This window comes from Eriocheir sinensis, chromosome 16 (genome assembly GCF_024679095.1).
Source record: "Eriocheir sinensis breed Jianghai 21 chromosome 16, ASM2467909v1, whole genome shotgun sequence".
NCBI classification, from domain to species: Eukaryota; Metazoa; Arthropoda; class Malacostraca; order Decapoda; family Varunidae; genus Eriocheir; species Eriocheir sinensis.
Window position 1 is genome coordinate 4730115 of NC_066524.1, and position 17819 is coordinate 4747933.

Sequence of the window (17819 nt, forward strand, 5' to 3'; positions counted from 1 at the left end):
TCAAGGCTTCCAAAAGTTCAGTCAACATGTCGTCCCTCTGGGCAGCTTGGGAACGAGTCTCCATGGCAAAAAAACAAAACAAATGGCTACACTCCTGACACCAGTGTTATGCCGGACGTGTTACTTGGGTTCCGTGTCGCCGTCACAAGACTCCGTAGGAGGGAGATATGTAAACACTTCGCACAGCTTCTGTAGTTTAATATTCTTCCTTAGTAGTACACTTCACTTTGACTCTTCACTTACCACTCTATAGCTTACTATGACTGGGACTGGGACTCTCTCGCCCTCTTCTCCTATATATATCCAGAACAGTACAGTCTAGAATGTTACAGTATATTTTAGATCATACAAGAACATGTAGCAAAAATATATGCGAGTTGGCAACACTTCCCGCCTGGCGCCTGGCCGCGCCCCGCGGGGCGCGGACGGCTCGCCTTGCTCCCCGCCCCTTTGCTCGTTTCTCCGGGAGCCTTCTAGAGGCCTATGGTCGCCGGGGGAAGCTTCCAGCACAACAATAAAATAAATGTTGGGAATGAAGTGGATTTTCAAACCTATAACGTCAGGAGTCTAAAAAAGGTTCCTAAGTAGTGAGTCATGCCTGTCAGGCCCGAGGTGAGGTCGGGTGAGGGTGGAACGATGGGGAACTGAGGCGGCCAGGGGAAGGGTCATGGGGGGCAAGGTGTGGTCGCCGCCGCCGGCTATGGCATGCGTAGGGTCATGAACTCTAGAAAAGGAATTATTCCAAGTTTGCTTTAAGAAATTGAGTTAATCACGTTACCATATTACTGCCATAATGCATACACAGAATCTGCCATAATCTATAGGCAAATTCCTTAATTTTAACATTGGTACAATAATTTGGTCCGGGTGGCAGCCTGTGCTGAGAGAAATCTCAATACACCTGTGACATCAAGCTCAAGCTTAAGCCGGAGGTAGCTCTTGGTGGAGCCGTGGCCCAAGGACTTTATTTTCCCACAGCCCCAGCAGCACAGGTTGCTTGTGGCTGTCGTTGTTGTTAACATCCGTCCCCAGAGCCAGGGGCTAGATCCTGTCAAGCTGGCCAGACTTATGCAGGAAGGTCTGCGTACACTTGAAGGCGTGGAAGGCAGTGTTGGGGCTGAGGGTGTCGCCGCCCAGCAGGTCCTGGAGCTGGCCTGTGGGTGTGGAGTCCGGTTAGGGATGCTTAAAGCTGGTGTGCTTTGGGCAGTGCAGCAGGAGGTGTTCTGGTGTGCCTGGCTGTGTGGGGCACCTTGGGCAGTGTGTCCCGTGGCAAAATACAACTTGTGACGTTTCATATTTTCCCAAAGGGCTGTATTTTGCTGATCAGCAGCTTAACTAAAATTTTGTTTGATAGTAAGTAGGTGGTCTTAACCCGGTAGCTGCAGGGATCATGTTTCTTAAAGGCTCCTCTAAGCAAATTTGAGAAAAGATCACACAAAGCATTATATAATATATATCAATGCATTTGTGATCAGTTTATGCATCCTCTATATTTTGGGGTTCATGTCAAGGCAAAAATTTGGCCCATCGCTGGTACCAGGTTAAGATAAGTGCTTTACATGCGCTTTGGTGCTGGGAAGCTGTAGTGACACAGCCTGGGCGACATATTCCCTGACCTAGCGGGTGACGTACTAACAACAGCTGCCAGCATCTAACACTGATGGGGCTCTGGAGGCCATAATCCCACAGCCTAACTAGCCCCCTATAACACTACAGAAGAAGTGTCAGTGCAAAGGTGTATTTATTTAGAATGCCGGTCAACTCGGCCCATTGCCAACTTGGCTCATTGCCAACTCGGCCCATGACCAAGTCGGACCATTGCATACCAACTCCGCCCATTGCGTATTCAGCACAACGAAACACCTGCTAGAAATTACAATATTTAATGAAATTTAATCTATTCTCTTCAAGTGCCCAATGCCTATTTACACGGTACAGTAAGCTGCAGTCAGTTGCTAAAACCAAAAGTAATAAAAATAGAAGAGAATAGAATAGTTTATTGTTGAAAATTGCAACACTGAAGGAGGATGTATCATGCCTGTCCAACCCCTAGTCAATACAAGAGATATGTATAACACATATGCCATACCTTCCTATCTGAGAGGAGATGCACTTGCAAAGTTACTAGTTTGGCCTCGTCACAGTAATTTTATGAGCAACTAAAAGTGGAGTTGTCCTTTGCACACCTTCCTATTTAGCCTATTATGCCAACCTTCCAAATCGTTCTTTATATGGATGTTTCTACCAAATACACACTGCCGTGGGAGGCCAAATGTCAGAATGGATCCTGGTGTTTTTTATATAGTCTAACTCTAGAAGACTTATGAAGGCGTGAGTCGTTTGCTTTCCTGTAAAATCTTATGAAGAGTTCTTCAGTATGCTCTGCAGGGACATAAAGCAATGCCAGGACTTTCCCGAGATATTTATGCGTTCCAACATCATTTGTGTAAGGTCCTGGTATGCCTATTTCTTAAATTTTCTGCCACATTGCCTGCCCCCAATGAAAGCTGGATCCTCAAATTATAACATCTGGCAGGATTTCGGGAATCGCTTTCCAAATGCTTGCCTCAAAATCAATAGTAATTTGCTTTATTTCAATTCCCCACCTAAAAAAAAATCTAATTTTTGTAAACACCTTTTCGTAATCTCTAGTCTTTTCCCAGACATTAGTGCAAACAGCAGTGGCACTTGTTTTATGTCACTTTGTACGGATGTATGAATACTACAAACTACAAAGGTGAGTAATGGGGCAGTGGACTTGTTTAAAAGTTGCATCTGCTTACCAATGGTTTGCCTTGCCAGGGATAGTTGTTCTTCTGTAGCAAATATTAGATGCCGTTGGCAACCAACAGAAATGTCATATCACAGAAAATTTTCAGGAATGTGAGCATGACTTATTTCAAAAGAATCGAGCTGATGGTCCGAGTTTGTTCACCAGGTGGGCCGAGTCAGTAATCGTGAATGGTCCGAGTTGGCAATGGGCCGAGATGGACGCACACCTTTATTTAGGCTGTAAGCAAATGAATTCAGGTGCTGGAAGTCAGGAGAACTCTGTCTTCTTTATGCCCTTCCCTGCCATCAAGTGTCACCCAGTCAAGAACTGCCTGTGGGCCAGGCTGTGTCGTCTCTCTGTGGTGTGGTGTGGAGGCTCCAACATTTACCACTTATTGTTGATGAGGTTTCAGGCCCCGCTCCACTGCAAGCACAGTGCTCTGCAGGGCCGTCAACATTATAATGATGTTAGCACCTAGAAATAATCCTCGATACACTTGTTTGTAACGTCTTAATGAATGAGTGAGTCTTGAGTGCTTTCTTGAAGGTTACTGGTGTCATTTCATTAAATGTGGCAATATCATAGTCACTTATTCATCCTATATCAGTTCGCACTAAAAAGCAAGATCTTTTCTTTTTATAGTGTCACAAATATCCAATGTTTTATTTATTATTTATCAGATATTTTCCTTGGTGCTACTTAGCATGCAGTCTACTGCATGATTTGTAGTCTACCCCAGTATCTGTAGTCTAAGCTGCATAATGACCTGACCTGTCTCCTGAGACCTCATCTGATGTTGCTTTGTTACCTAAGTGCTCTTAGCCAGTCACCGTATTCTGTTATGCAATGACCTGATCTGTTTCCAGTGACCTCAGCCTATGTTGTCTTGTCACCTGTGTGTTTTTTTTTGTGCTGGCCACTCTATATAGAAAGACAATCAACAAACACCCACTTCACTATCCTCCTTACATTGCTGATAACATTGGTATTACCTCATTCTGTTAACTGTAATGCTGTTAAAATATTTCTGCAGATGTGTCATTTTGACGAAGTAAACAGAAGTTTCATTTTTACAAGAAAATGGTCTTCTGGATTATAATAAATCAACTTGTCAACACTATTCAACTTGTTTTTCATCATGGATTCTGAAATTTCACTTATATTTATAATAAACAGCAATGGGCCCAGCACTAATCCCTGTGGCACTCCACTGGTCACCTCCTTCCATTCTGATTTAACATCATTGACTACTTCTCGCTGCTTCCTCCATCTAAGGAACTCTGACATCCAGTTCAAAATGTTGCCTCTGATGTTAAAACTAACCCCTTCCTTTAGTCTCCGATGTCTTCTCCAATGGTTTCATGAAGTCACAGTACTTAGACTACATGCACAGCTCCAGCTTTTTCCAGGATTTGAGTCCATTCATCCATTACTTGATTAGCTGAAGCACTGGAACTCTCACCTACAAATCCATCGTGTCTATTACTGTCTCTTCTCTTTTAGATGCTCCAGAATTTTTCTCGTATTAAGGATTCCATCATCTTGCAGATGACACTCGTCAGGCTTACGGGCCTATAGCTTCGGATCACTTTTATCATCCTTTTTGTATACAGCTGCTATGTCTGCCACTTTCAAGTCTATAGGTAAATTACTGCTCTAAAGTGATAAACTGAATATGATCTTGAGGGGATACACAATTGTTTATTTTTAATTTTTATAATGTGTGGGTGAAAACCATCTGGACCAGGGGACATATCTCTTTGAAGCTTGTCAATGATTCAGCAAATATCTCAAAATGTGGCAGTTCGGGGACATTCCTACTTTTCAAGATGGGTATCTCCTCAGTGAATACTGGACTGAAAAACTCTGAGAATCCTTGCCTTATCCTTGTCATTCTTAGTCTTGACAGTTTTTCCAGGGTTCATGTACAGCTCACTCACCCTAGCTGTTACTTTTGTTTTAGATTACACATTTCCAGAAGATTTTGGGGTTAGACAAAACATTTTTGGCAATTTTTTTTTTTTTTTTCTATATTTTTTACTGCATTTCTGGTCTCCCGTCTCACTTAGTTAATTCACTGGTAATCTTCTTGTAATAGGTTGTGTTCCCTTTTATTGTTTTCCCTTTTCTCTTTATTTTGTTTTTACTTCATCTAATCTCTCTGCTTTTTCCTTATTTTTGCCAATGCTTTTTGCTCATTGGTGAGTCTTTATTTGTTCTTTTCTTGATCTTTGTGTCACTTTAAATTCTCTCTCTGAGATATTCTCAATAAAGCTTTGACTTATGATATCATCACCACGTTTATAAGATAGATTATTCCATTCAGTATTTGATAAGTCAAAGTTCCTGACTATTACCTTTTGTTCTCCGTTATATTCCACTATAAACACTCGCCTGCGCCAGAACGGGCTGGGCCGACCATCAGGCCCCACCTGGAAGAAGCCTTGGGCCGACCATCAGGCCCCACCGGGAAGATGCCTACCAGCGCAATAGGCAACAACGTAAAAAAAAAAAAAAAAAAAAAAAAAAATCACCAATTTCTTGTAGTAAAGCCATTGTTTTTTCATTGTTTTCTGTTTCAGTGTTGGACTTCTGTAAATTGATACAAAGATCACCTCACCTTTTCTTTTAATTTTAGCTGCTATATACTCCTTGGCGTCCATAAACTCTGCCATATCATTTTGAATCCCTTTTTTCATGTACAATCAAAGGCCCCTTCCATCATCTCCCTGTGTTAGTTTTTTTTTCCAGATATTTCATACCCTTTAATACTGTACTCTATATCCTGTTCAAATTTATTATGCTTTGGTTTTACTTCTTGTATTGCAATTATTTAGGGAGGTGTCTGATCCCTACAAACTCTAGCTCTTAATTAATTTACTTTATCACTTGAAAACACCAACTTTGCTGAACAATAATGTCTGTTCTTTAACTTTAAATACTAATTCTTGGGTACTGTTTCTATTTAGATTTCTGATTTTTCTGTTTCTATGCCCCTGGTGTTCGCTGCCCCTGTTGGTGTCCTTCATTATAGGGGTTTCCATCCTATTCACGTTTTGTATATACCTGTACCATGGACTTCCCTGGACCACATAATAGTTTCCCGAGTCCTTTTCCGTAGTATTCTTCTTTGCCATTCGCTTGAGGGGCATACTGACTTTGTGTTGTGTTTTATTTCTCTGAATGCAGCGCTTTATGTAATAGCTTATGGAAAACTAAAAATAAACATCAGAATATTGAAGTTTAAAGTTCATGAGTGTAGTCTAGCACGTCTTTGGTAGCAGGGTGGGGAGGGGGAGGGTGTTCGGGTCAGGTTGGTTCGAGTTTGGTGTAACATGTTAGGTTAGTAGCCTACATTTATTTTTGCTAGATTTGTCACGTTTAACTGTTTGCTATAAATATGTGTGATGCACTTTGCACTGCACCTTTGTTTTATCGCATATACTTTCTTTAAACAATTAAACAATTAACAAATCCAAGTTAACCAAATTTCACCAGACTATATCCAACTCCTGCCATTGGAAAGCTAATATCACTCAATCTTACCCACACTGAAACCACAAACCACATTGAATTTATGTTGTGTTGCTGTACTAATAGAGTTATTTAGTACTTACCATTATCTCTAATGAAATGTTTGCTACATATAAACTTTTTGACTTGCTTGAATGTTGGAACCTCCAAGCACCCCAGAGGTAATCCTTGTCTGGGCTCATGTATAGTGATACTACAGTATGCTTGTACTGGCTGTGACTTATAAATGTGTAATAAAACTAATAAGTAATATAGTATGCATTCATTTTGCATTGGTCTTGCATATGAACTGCTTGTTGAACAATATATTTTGAACTCTTAACTGTATTTACAAGAAAATTTGTCTTTGGTACTATTTTTTTTCTGGGTTAATAGCTGAATGCAGATTTATAATTTGAGTTGGTCATTTCTCATCATATGATTTTGATAACTTTGGTTGTGATTATGCATACATAACAGTGCTTCCAGAAAGTATCAGTGCATATGCTGCTCAAAACATAACGCGTCCTCTGTGGGGTGATAGGACACTGGTACAATATGGTTTCCTTTTTTTTTTGTAAAGCACAAGGGCACATAACTGAATCTTATGAAGTCTTAACTGTCCTTGTATTTGATAGTAATACTATATGTTTTTTTCAGAGCCCATTCATTTTTGTCAGTTATAAAGCAGTCACATTTTAGAGCAGCTTCCTTTCAGTTCTTGTTCTGATATATATCTGGAAAGGGAAAAGGGACTGACAGGACTGCAGCAATTACTGTGGTATTACACTGCTCAGCGTGCCGGGCAAATTGTTTTATTTTAGATTACAGATTTTCTAAAAATTTTCATGATAATTTGTCATTGAAATTGATTTATCAAGTATGATATTAAAATATATAACGACAGGATCTGTTCGAGCAGCTCTGTTACATATCGTCTTTCTCAATAACAAATACATCTGGAAAAGCTATAAAGTTGCCAAGTTCACATTTCTCTGATCCATTTAGGCTCATTCTCAAGAGATTAACCCGAAAATATTTGAATGTCAAGGGTTTCGTGAGACAAACACGATTATCTTTAATTCTATAGGATGTACCAAAATATATAGGGACAATATTTTTTTTTCATGTCAGGGTGTTGGGCTACTCCAAGTGTAAAAGCTATGAGGTTACTTAAAAGTTATTCTGGCAACCCTGACCATGTTATCATGACAGGTGTTGTGACGCTTCTTATCCAGCTTGGTGACAGGTGTGTGATAAAGAGCAGTCATACCAACGCCTGGCACGAGGGAAGATAGCTACCAACCCATGCATCCCAAAAGCCTCGAGTCGTTGTGTGTGGACGAGTTGGTGGATGCAACAGTGCGGTACCAGCGTGTCTGCTCTTGTGCTAAGGTGTGTGTGTGTGTGTGTGTGTGTGTGTTGATGTGTGTGTGTTGATGTGTGTGTGACACAGATGATTCAAGGCTTCAAGTTTACCACATGCAGCAAAACTCAGACTGATAAGACAATAGATTGATGGCCATGAGTTTTAGGAGCACACAAACAGGAGGTGAAAATAAGAGGGCGGTAATGTAAGTCTTACATATGGCTTACGTAAGGCCTACGTTGGTAGTTGGTTCATGCCATTCATTGTGTATTACACCATAATACCATATAATGTTAAAATCTCAAACAAGAACCCATTTTGAAGCATAGCATTTAGCTCATTGTCAGACCCGGCGAGGTGTTGCAACGGGAAAAAAAAAAGTCTGCTATGCGCTGCTTCTGTACAGAAAATGGATCGAAAGGCCAAGTTGAGAGGGTCAGGTCAGTCTCGGAAGGAAAGGTGTCTTGATACTTCTCTGTTGAAAGTGTTCAAGTCGTAGGGAATAGGAAATACATATACCATCATGTTATCCAGAAGGGCTTCGTATGTGCTTTCACACACGAGATGCATACTCCATACGAGGACGGGGAAACTTGTATATGGACAGCATCTGTAAGGGGGATAATGACTGGTGGAGATAATACAGAATCCCTAACCTCGAGAAAGCTGATTTAGCAAGAGATTAGATATGAGGTTTTCAGTTAGGGTTTTAATTTAAAGATAGACCAATATGTTTAGTATTAACGAAAAAGACACCTGAGTGTTTTCAAAGAACAGGGGATAAGTGTATGGAAGATTGTGCTGAGTTGACAGGTGGCGAAACTGAAGTTCTAAAGCATTAAAGAGACCATATTGCTCCTGCTCATTTGGAGGTATAATGCCAACGTCAGAGTTGAAGCGTCCTGTACCGTTCAGCCTTGAATCATGTAATTTTTGATGGAAGAGTCTTCTGTCAAGAGAAATTGAATAGTGAAAGTGTAGAGTTTCCATCAATGAGCAATAGAAAGAAAGTGGGAGAGAACAGACCCTTGTGGAACACCTTAAAGCTTTATCTTAGGAGATTTCACTGTTCGCCACCAGCATTGGCTTTCATCCTCTTTCACTGGCCAGCCTGGTGAACAAGACTACAACTTTGTTCTCCTCAATAATCTTGAGCAGTTGGTTTAGCACCTACATATATATATATATATTTATATATATATATATATATATATATATATATATATATATATATATATATATATATATATATATATATATATATATATATATATATATATATATATATATATATATATATATATATATATATATATATATATATATATATATATATATATATATATATATATATATATATATATATATATATATATATATATATATATATATATATATATATATATATATATATATATATATATATATATATATATATATATATATATATATATATATATATATATATATATATATATATATATATATATATATATATATATATATATATATATATATATATATATATATATATATATATATATATATATATATATATATATATATATATATATATATATATATATATATATATATATATATACCAGAATGCCCACTCCGTTCCATCCTCTCAGCGATTTCAACTTTTAATAACAAATTAGCATTTTTTTTCGTTCCGATCCTAACCACGATTACGATTAATAAATACACTGTAAATAACTCGTTTACATTTGCTTAGGATATTTGCAATTACAGTCATCACAACTGCACCATGGTCTCTCGACTTAAAATCTTTATTTACAAACATCACTGTCAATGAAACAATAGACATTTGCACAAAACGTTGTCAAGAACAATTCTCGCATTCGAGGGATGAATAACTTCAATTTCACAAATTGTTGTCACTTGCCGTTAAAGACTGTTTCTTCATTTTCAATGACTCTGTCCACACACAAAAGGATTGTGTCGCGATTGGAAACCCACTCGGCCCCTGTTTAGCCAATGCATTTCTGCTACCACGAATCTGACTGGTTAAAAAACTGCTCAGCTCAGTTCAGAATTAATATATAGGCGATACGTTGCCGACTTATTACTAATTTTTGAGCGTCCTAATCAAGTACCCTTATTAATCGCATATCTCATTTCCAAGGACCCTGACATACGCTTTACCTCAGAACTGGAACATTATAACAAAATATCATTCTTGGATGTCGCTGTTACAAAAACAGAAAACAGAAAACACATCATTTTATAGAAAACCAACTTTTTCCGGGCTTATGACTAGATCTGACTCATTCATTTCCATCCAATATAAACAAAATTTGAATTTAACTCTCGTGACTCGCGCCTGCAGGATCAGCTCAGATTAACCTCCATAACGAGCTGCAAAATTTTAAAAAGTCTTTAATAAAACGGATTTCCTACCAGATTCACCGAGAAATGCAAACTTCAAACAAAATCATATGTTCCAAACACTGCCGTGACCGTTAACATAGTGTACTTCACCATACCATTTTACGGCACAAAAAGCTGTAGCATTGAGGAATAAAATGAAACAACTGATTCAGGAATACCTTTTAAGCCCCTACTGGTTCAGGTGCATCTCTTAATATATATATATATATATATATATATATATATATATATATATATATATATATATATATATATATATATATATATATATATATATATATATATATATATATATATATATATTCACTGACCAGCCTGGTGAACAAGCCTAAAACTTTGCTCTCCTCAACGACCTAGAGCAGTTGGTTCAGCACCCTACACGTATTCCCGACCGTCTTGGAGAGAGGCCCAACATTCTAGACCTCTTCCTTACCTCTAATCCTTCTGCTTACTCTGTCAAACTGTTCTCTCCGTTGGGGTCCTCCGATCATAACCTTATTTCTGTTTCCTGTCCTATCGCTCCTGTACATCCTCTGGACCCACCGAAGAGGCGATGCTTCTGGCATTTTGCTTCAGCTCGGTGGGACGATCTTAGGATGTACTTTTCCGATTTCCCGTGGAATGATTACTGCTTCCAGGAGAGAGACCCCTCTGTGTGTGCCCAGCGCATCTCAGAGGTGATTGTCTCTGGAAATGAGGCATACATTCCACGTTCTTTCTCTACTCCTCATGCTAAAAAGCGTTGGTTTAATCATGCTTATTCTCGTCCTATTAAAGATACAGTGGCAGCTCACAAAAGGTTCCAGAGCCTTCGAACTCCTGCTAACTATGACCTTTACATTTCAGCCTGGAATCGTGCCAAATCTATTCTCCGACTTACCAAAACTTCTTTTATCAATAGAAAATGTCAACACCTTGCTTCTTCTAATTCTTCCCGTGACTTCTGGCATCTTGCCAAAACTATCTCCTCCAATTTCACTTCTTCCTCTTTCCCTTCTCTCCTTAACCCTGACGGCAGCACTGCCGTCTCATCTGTCTCTAAGGCTGAACTCTTCGCTCAAACTTTCTGTAAGAACTCCACCTTGTACGATTCTGGACATATTCCTCCTACTCTGACTCCTTTATGCCTGTTAATAAGATTCTTCCAAATGATGTTTTGTATGCCCTCTCTGGCCTCAACTCTCAGAAGGCTTATGGACCTGATGTAGTGCCTCCTATTGTCCTTAAAAACTGTGCTTCCGTGCTGACACCCTGCCTGGTCAAACTCTTTCGTCTCTGCCTATCAACATCTACCTTTCCTTCCTGCTGGAAGTATGCCATTGTACAGCCTGTGCCTAAGAATGTTGACCGTTCCAATCCCTCAAACTACCGCCCTATAGCTTTACTTTCATGTCTATCTAAAGCTTTTGAATCAATCCTTAACCGGAAGATCCAAAAGCACCTTTCCACTTCTAACCTTTTATCTGATTGCCAGTATGGGTTCCGCAAGGGGCGTTCTACTGGTGATCTTCTTGCTCTCTTAACTGACTCTTGGTCATCCTCTCTTAGCCGTTTCGGTGAAACTTTCTCTGTTGCGCTAGACATATCGAAAGCCTTCGATAGAGTCCGGCACCAGTCTTTGCTTTCTAAACTGCCCTCTTTCGGATTCTATCCCTCTCTCTGTTCCTTTATCTCCAGTTTCCTTTCCGGCCGTTCTATCTGCGGTGGTAGACGGTCACTGTTCTTCTCCTAAACCTATCAACAGTGGTGTTCCACAGGGCTATGTCCTATCACCCATTCTCTTCCTGTTATTCATCAATGATCTTCTTTCCATAACAAACTGTCTTGTCCACTCATACGCCGACGACTCCACTCTGCATTATTCAACTTCTTTCAATAGAAGACCCTCTCAACAGGAAGTACACGACTCTAGACTGGAGGCTGCAGAACGCTTAACCTCAGACCTTGCTATCATTTCCGATTGGGGCAGAAGGAACCTTGTGTCCTTCAATGCCTCAAAAACTCAATTTCTCCACCTATCAACTCGACACAATCTTCCAAACACCTATCCCCTATTCTTCGACAACACTCAGCTGTCACCGTCTTCAACACTAAACATCCTCGGTCTATCGTTAACTTCTCAGCGAAACTCTCCATATACATGCCTTGTCCGCCCTCTGTATGGATCTCATCTCACTGAGGCTCCCTCACCACAGCTCTTCTGGACAGATTTGAGTCTCAGGCTCCTGTCTCATCAGCTCTTCTCCTCATACTGATATATATATATATATATATATATATATATATATATATATATATATATATATATATATATATATATTTTTTTTTTACAACAAAGGAGGCAGCTCAAGGGCAATAAAAAAGAAAACAATAATAAAAAAGCCTGCTACTCGCTGTTCTATAGTAAAACAAAAGAGGTGGCCAAAAGGAAGATCAAATACAGGAGGAGAGGTGTCCTGATACTCTCCTCTGAAAGAGTTCAAGTCGAGGCAGGAGGAAATACAGATGAAGGAAGATTGTTCCAGAGTTTACTAGCGTGAGGGATGAAAGAGTGAAGATGCTGGTTAACTCTTGCATAAGGGGTTTGACAGTATAGGGATGAGCATGAGTAGAAGTCGAGTGCAGCGGGCTGCGGAGGGGGAGGCATGCAGTTAGCAAGCTCAGAAGAGCAGTCAGCGTGGAAACATCGATAGAAGATAGAAAGAGAGGCAACATTGCGGCGGAATTTAAGAGGTAGAAGACTATCAGTATGAGGAGGAGAGCTGATGAGACGAAGAGCCTTAGACTCCACTCTGTCCAGAAGAGCTGTGTGAGGGAGCCCCCACACATGAGATGCATACTCCATACGAGGGCGGACAAGGCCCCTGTATATGGACAGCAACTGTGCAGGGAGAAGAACTGGAGACGGCAAAACGCCCAGCCTCGAGGAATCTGATTTAGTCATAGCTTAGATATTATGTTTACATTTGTATTCAAGTATATATATATATATATATATATATATATATATATATATATATATATATATATATATATATATATATATATATATATATATATATATATATATATATATATATATATAAGAGCTGGGCACTTCATTTTCTGTCCGCACTCCGCTCCTCCGGACCTGCGGACCTTTAAACGAGGTGCGGAGGTCCGGCGCGGAAAGTTTTCAAAAGTGCGGAAATAACAGGTGCGGAACGGCAGTATTTAAGTCCGTATTCCGCACCTGAGGTTTTCAAGGATAAAAAAAATGAAAACGACAAACAGTCCGCGCTCTGCAGTAATACTTCCGGTCGTTCCTCTTTTGAATGATATTAACCGGAATTTTCTGTGTTGCATGTGTACTGAGGTATGATAATTATGATGAGTGTAAAAGTAGTTACTTTACTTCAGGTGGTGGAGATTCTATGCGTTAAAATGACAATAATGATAACAAAAATAATGGTAATAATAATAATAATAATAATAATAATGATAATAATAATGCTGCTGCAGTATTGCCTTGTATTTCTTTTTTTTAAGGTACGGACTAGATTTTTCAGGCGCGCTTTAATAGTTTTGGGTACGGTACCTGAGGTGCGGAGGTGCGGTACCGGAACGAGTGAAAAATTTTAAGGCGAGGAAGTACATGTACGTACTATATGTGTATCGAGGTGTGGAGGCGGTGCGGACTACCCGATATCCAGTAACGCCAGCTCTTATATATATATATATATATATATATATATATATATATATATATATATATATATATATATATATATATATATATATATATATATATATATATATATATATATATATATATATATATATATATATATATATATATATATATATATATATATATATATATAGAAGAGAGAGAGAGAGAGAGAGAGAGAGAGAGAGCAAATATTCAGAGCCGTGATTTTCCAGAATCTGTGGAGGGCCGTGGACGAGGTGTGGCGGGACGTGTGGCAGCTTGGTGGCAGCCTGGGGACGCGCGCCGCGGCATTGATGCATGCCCACCTCTTGTGTCAGCATCTGCTGGGTGAAGTCACGAAACATGCAGGAAGGGTTCGTGTTCCTGATGCAGCGCCAGCACTCATAACGTTGTTGGCGGCCAAGAGTCAAACTGTATCCGTGGTACCTGTGGAGCCTCAGCTGTTTAGGCTTGGGCCTGCGGCAGCAGCAGTCTTGGGCTGTGATCACTTTCCTCTTACGGAGCTAATCTTGACAGGCATTGACATGGAGTCAAAACTTGATTTTCTATTGCATGTCCTTCCGTGCTGCAAAAGACTATCAGTCCTCAAGTTGGGGGGTAACTGCACAGCGGCTGTACTGGAGGCGGCCCGGGGTTGTCCCCTGAAGGTGCTGCACCTGAGCGAGCGGCAGGTCTGGCAACCGAGGATGACTGAAGCTGGTTTAGGCAAGTTCTTGATTGGGTGTGTTGGAGCCATGAAGTATGTGTTGGATAATGTACGACGGGGTGAACAACCGAACTTTCAAACGGCTTGGCCCGACCTTACTGAATTGTGTGTTGGCTGGTGCAAGGTGTCGGTAGAGTTTTTGCTTCTTCTTCTTGTTGCTGTACCAAGACTGCAGTATTTAAGTAGCAAAATAGTAGATACCTCTGTCATTGTAAGGCAATATGTAGATTTAGCTTCCGAAGTGTCCAGCCTGCACAAGCTCTCTCTTAGAGCCATCTCCGTTATTTCTGAAAATTTCTCTAAAACGTACCATTGCTACCCCAGCGCTTCTAAGTTGCACGTGTTAAATGTCACTGATGTGGAAAGGTTTCTGTGGGAACTCCTTGGGGTATCAATGCATCTGTCTAATCTACAAGTCCTCAAGCTGACCCTAATCCCAGGTCCTATTCCCCACCCGCCGAGTCTTTTCCTTAAACAAGAGTTCGCTCATTTCGGAAAACACATTAAGGAGCTACACCTAGAGAAGGGACATGGAGGTTTGGCCTCTACCTTGCTGATCCTGTTCCCCTCTGTGCAACGGCTGCATATTACTGGAGACGCCATGCTAATTCCAAAGGAGACGGGCCTTAAAATAACATACCCTTCGGTTTCAAAGCTGGAATGTGTTTGCAGTGATTCGGCACAATTGCTTCTATATCTGGTGCGTGTTTTCCCGAATCTAGAGACGTTGATACTGAAAAGTCAACGTGGAGGGATGGCGTTGCAGTGGGAACAGTTGAACGAGCTAGGGGAGCTTAAAAACTTGACACTACTCGGAACCCTCGTGGAAAACATCCCTGATTTGTGTCTCATCCCGAGAAAGACAACCGATAAGAGGCACTGGCAGCTGAGTGTCGTTCCAGGCAGTGTGACTTCCAAAGACATGAAGAAGTTGCGATGGTGCGGCTGGACTTGCTTTTATGTCAAGGACTATTCTTGAAACTTGCCCATCAGGTGCAAGGTGACGGCAACATGAACAAATTGCCAAGAGGCAGTTTGCTGTATTTGGTCTACGTAATTATAATTAAGATTATCTGACAACTTGATATATAGCTTGTCAGGCAGGTAGCTATATCAGAACGCAAACTGAATTGTCATACAGATTCTGAAAAGTAGATATAAAAGATATGTGATTCCTTGCATATTTTGGGAGAATAATCTACTATCTGTGTGTGCAGAACGATAATCAGCTTGTGCCGCGGCCACCTAGCCGCTGACCAATTCGCCGCGGCCAACTGGCTGCGGCCAATGGACCATATTGGCTATACAGGCAGCGCCACATGTGACCACTCGGTGAACTGTCAAAGCAGTACTTTCCATAGAATTCAAGTTCTGTACTAGAGTGCGTCTGAGGCTGCCTCCAGGATACATGGCCTTGGTACCGCCACCGCTCCAAGCCAACGACTGCACACACTTTACTCCTACCAGATTTCCTGACTACTATTTGATATGGAGAAAAACTGAAATCGGGTAGGAGTGAAGTGTGTGCAATCATCGGCTTGGAGGGATGGCGGCATCATGGTCGTGTATCCCGGAGACAGCCTCAGACGCACTCTAAGTCTATAACTTGAACTCTATGGAAACGACAGCTTGGAGTTGAGTGGCCACATGTGGCACTGCCTGTATAGCCAAAACGATCCATTGATCACCTCGGAAATATCTGTGATATTGTTAATAAGATACGAATCTCTTGATGATTGACTTAGGTCGGGTTCCTAAGATACGACTCTCTTAAATTTGAATCATTATGCTATTTGGTAACCCTAATGGAACCCATTAACTTCCTCCGTTAACCCGCATTTTTACTTTTATAAAACACATCGGAAGGTGACTGCGATAAGGCATTTGTTCACATGGAATATTTGACTGAAGCATTTGAAAATCTCTCTGATGAGCTTCCAGATGAACCTAAAGTACTTCTTGATTGGTTTGAGGATAACTATGTTGGCAGAAGAAACAAGCGATAATGGCAGATGTGCTCCACTTTTTCCACAGGAAATGTGGAACATTTATGAACTCTCCTTAAATGACGAAGACAGGACAAGCAATCAAGCAGAAGCTGCTCATGGAAGGCTGCAAAATGAACTTGGAGTGCATCATCCTACTGTTTGGATATTTATTGATGGTTTGAAAAAAGTCTAGCTTGGAAGAGACCTATACTCCGAGCAGCTGATCGCAGGGCAAAATCCACCTGTCAAGTTGAAGAAATACAGACAAGCAGATAAAAAAATTAAAGCAATGTCCGTGAATTTGAGGGTCGAAATTTTGTTGAATATCTTGGGGGACTTGCCCATAACTTTTCATAGATTTTTGCAGTTGCATCTTATTTTTTTCTTCTCAATTACTTAATAAAGTAATTTTGAAATTTTAGCAGTTTTGTATAAGTATCTTATATTTCTTTATTCCAATAGAGCACTCCATATTGAAATTTCAACCCTCTTGTTTTATCAAATACAATTTTATCTATCGACAACAAAAAGTTCCATATGGCTGCGAGTGGGCCGCGGCAACTAGTCTTACTGCTAAATTTGGCAGCCAGTAGGCCGCGGCCAGTTTCCCGCGGCCAGTTATCATGCGGCCCGTTGTCCTAGACCCCTTGGAAAAAATATGTTGTTAGCTCGTGCTTCCAAACCAAATGTGTCCCATTTTATGCATGAACTCTTGAAACACCATTAAAGTACACAGACTACATTTTTTATGTAATAAGTACAATGACAAACTCATTTAGACCAGACAGTAGATTGACAAAACAATTTGTAAATATATCTTGTAGATAAGATTATAGAATATTCTTATTTTCCTTGAGTAACCGTTACTGCTCTACTAAATAAGTTTTCATACTCTGCATGCACTTCTGTTTGGATAACTCTTGACTGTGCATTAATGATCCAGATGGAAAACTTTTAGCTAAGGTGGTTTTCTTCTAGGAGGATATTCATGCAACATTTCGCTTGTTGCCTGCTAAATGAAATGATGGCTACACCCTCAAGTGACAGAACCTCAAACCTGAACGTGATGATAAAGTGAAATTTACTATTGATTATAAGCTAGATAGAGGTGGAATAATTGCTCTAGAGTGTTAGTAACCGAAGTCACTCGTCAGTTATGCATGTAAAAGTAAACTGTGATCCGCCTACGGAGCGTTTGGATGGCATCTATAGTTGTAACAAATTCAAATGTTTTGTCATAATTTATGAAAGTCCAGTATAACAGTTTACTTTTTCAGCTAATTTTTCTAAAATTTGATTAGATGGTTAATAACTGTTTTTGAGTATCCAGGGTAATGTACTTG

The 17819-nt window shown here is 40.1% G+C and overlaps 1 protein-coding gene across 4 annotated transcripts; it reads left to right on the top strand.

The window, feature by feature from the left end:
• The first annotated feature begins 889 nt into the window (after positions 1-889).
• On the top strand, positions 890-17306 carry LOC126999201 (uncharacterized). 4 transcript variants are annotated; one of them, XM_050861527.1, is made up of 3 exons: positions 890-1156; positions 7525-7681; positions 13995-17306. In XM_050861527.1, the coding sequence occupies exons 2-3, from the start codon at positions 7595-7597 to the stop codon at positions 15465-15467; spliced, it is 1560 nt and encodes a 519-aa protein (XP_050717484.1). In that variant the 5' UTR covers positions 890-1156; positions 7525-7594; the 3' UTR covers positions 15468-17306. The 4 variants fall into 4 exon arrangements, with proteins under 4 accessions (XP_050717484.1, XP_050717485.1, XP_050717486.1 ...); XM_050861528.1 differs by having other exon boundaries at positions 890-1078; positions 7502-7681; XM_050861529.1 differs by having other exon boundaries at positions 890-1078.
• The last annotated feature ends 513 nt before the right edge of the window (positions 17307-17819 follow it).

What these genes read in the sequence shown, in the direction of transcription:
- LOC126999201 (XM_050861527.1), top strand. Translation starts at nt 7,595, where the DNA reads ATGCATCCCAAAAGCCTCGAGTCGTTGTGTGTGGACGAGTTGGTGGAT. An exon ending in GTGTCTGCTCTTGTGCTAAG is followed by an intron (nt 7,682 to 13,994) that starts GTGTGTGTGTGT and finishes GTGATTTTCCAG; the next exon opens with AATCTGTGGAGGGCCGTGGA.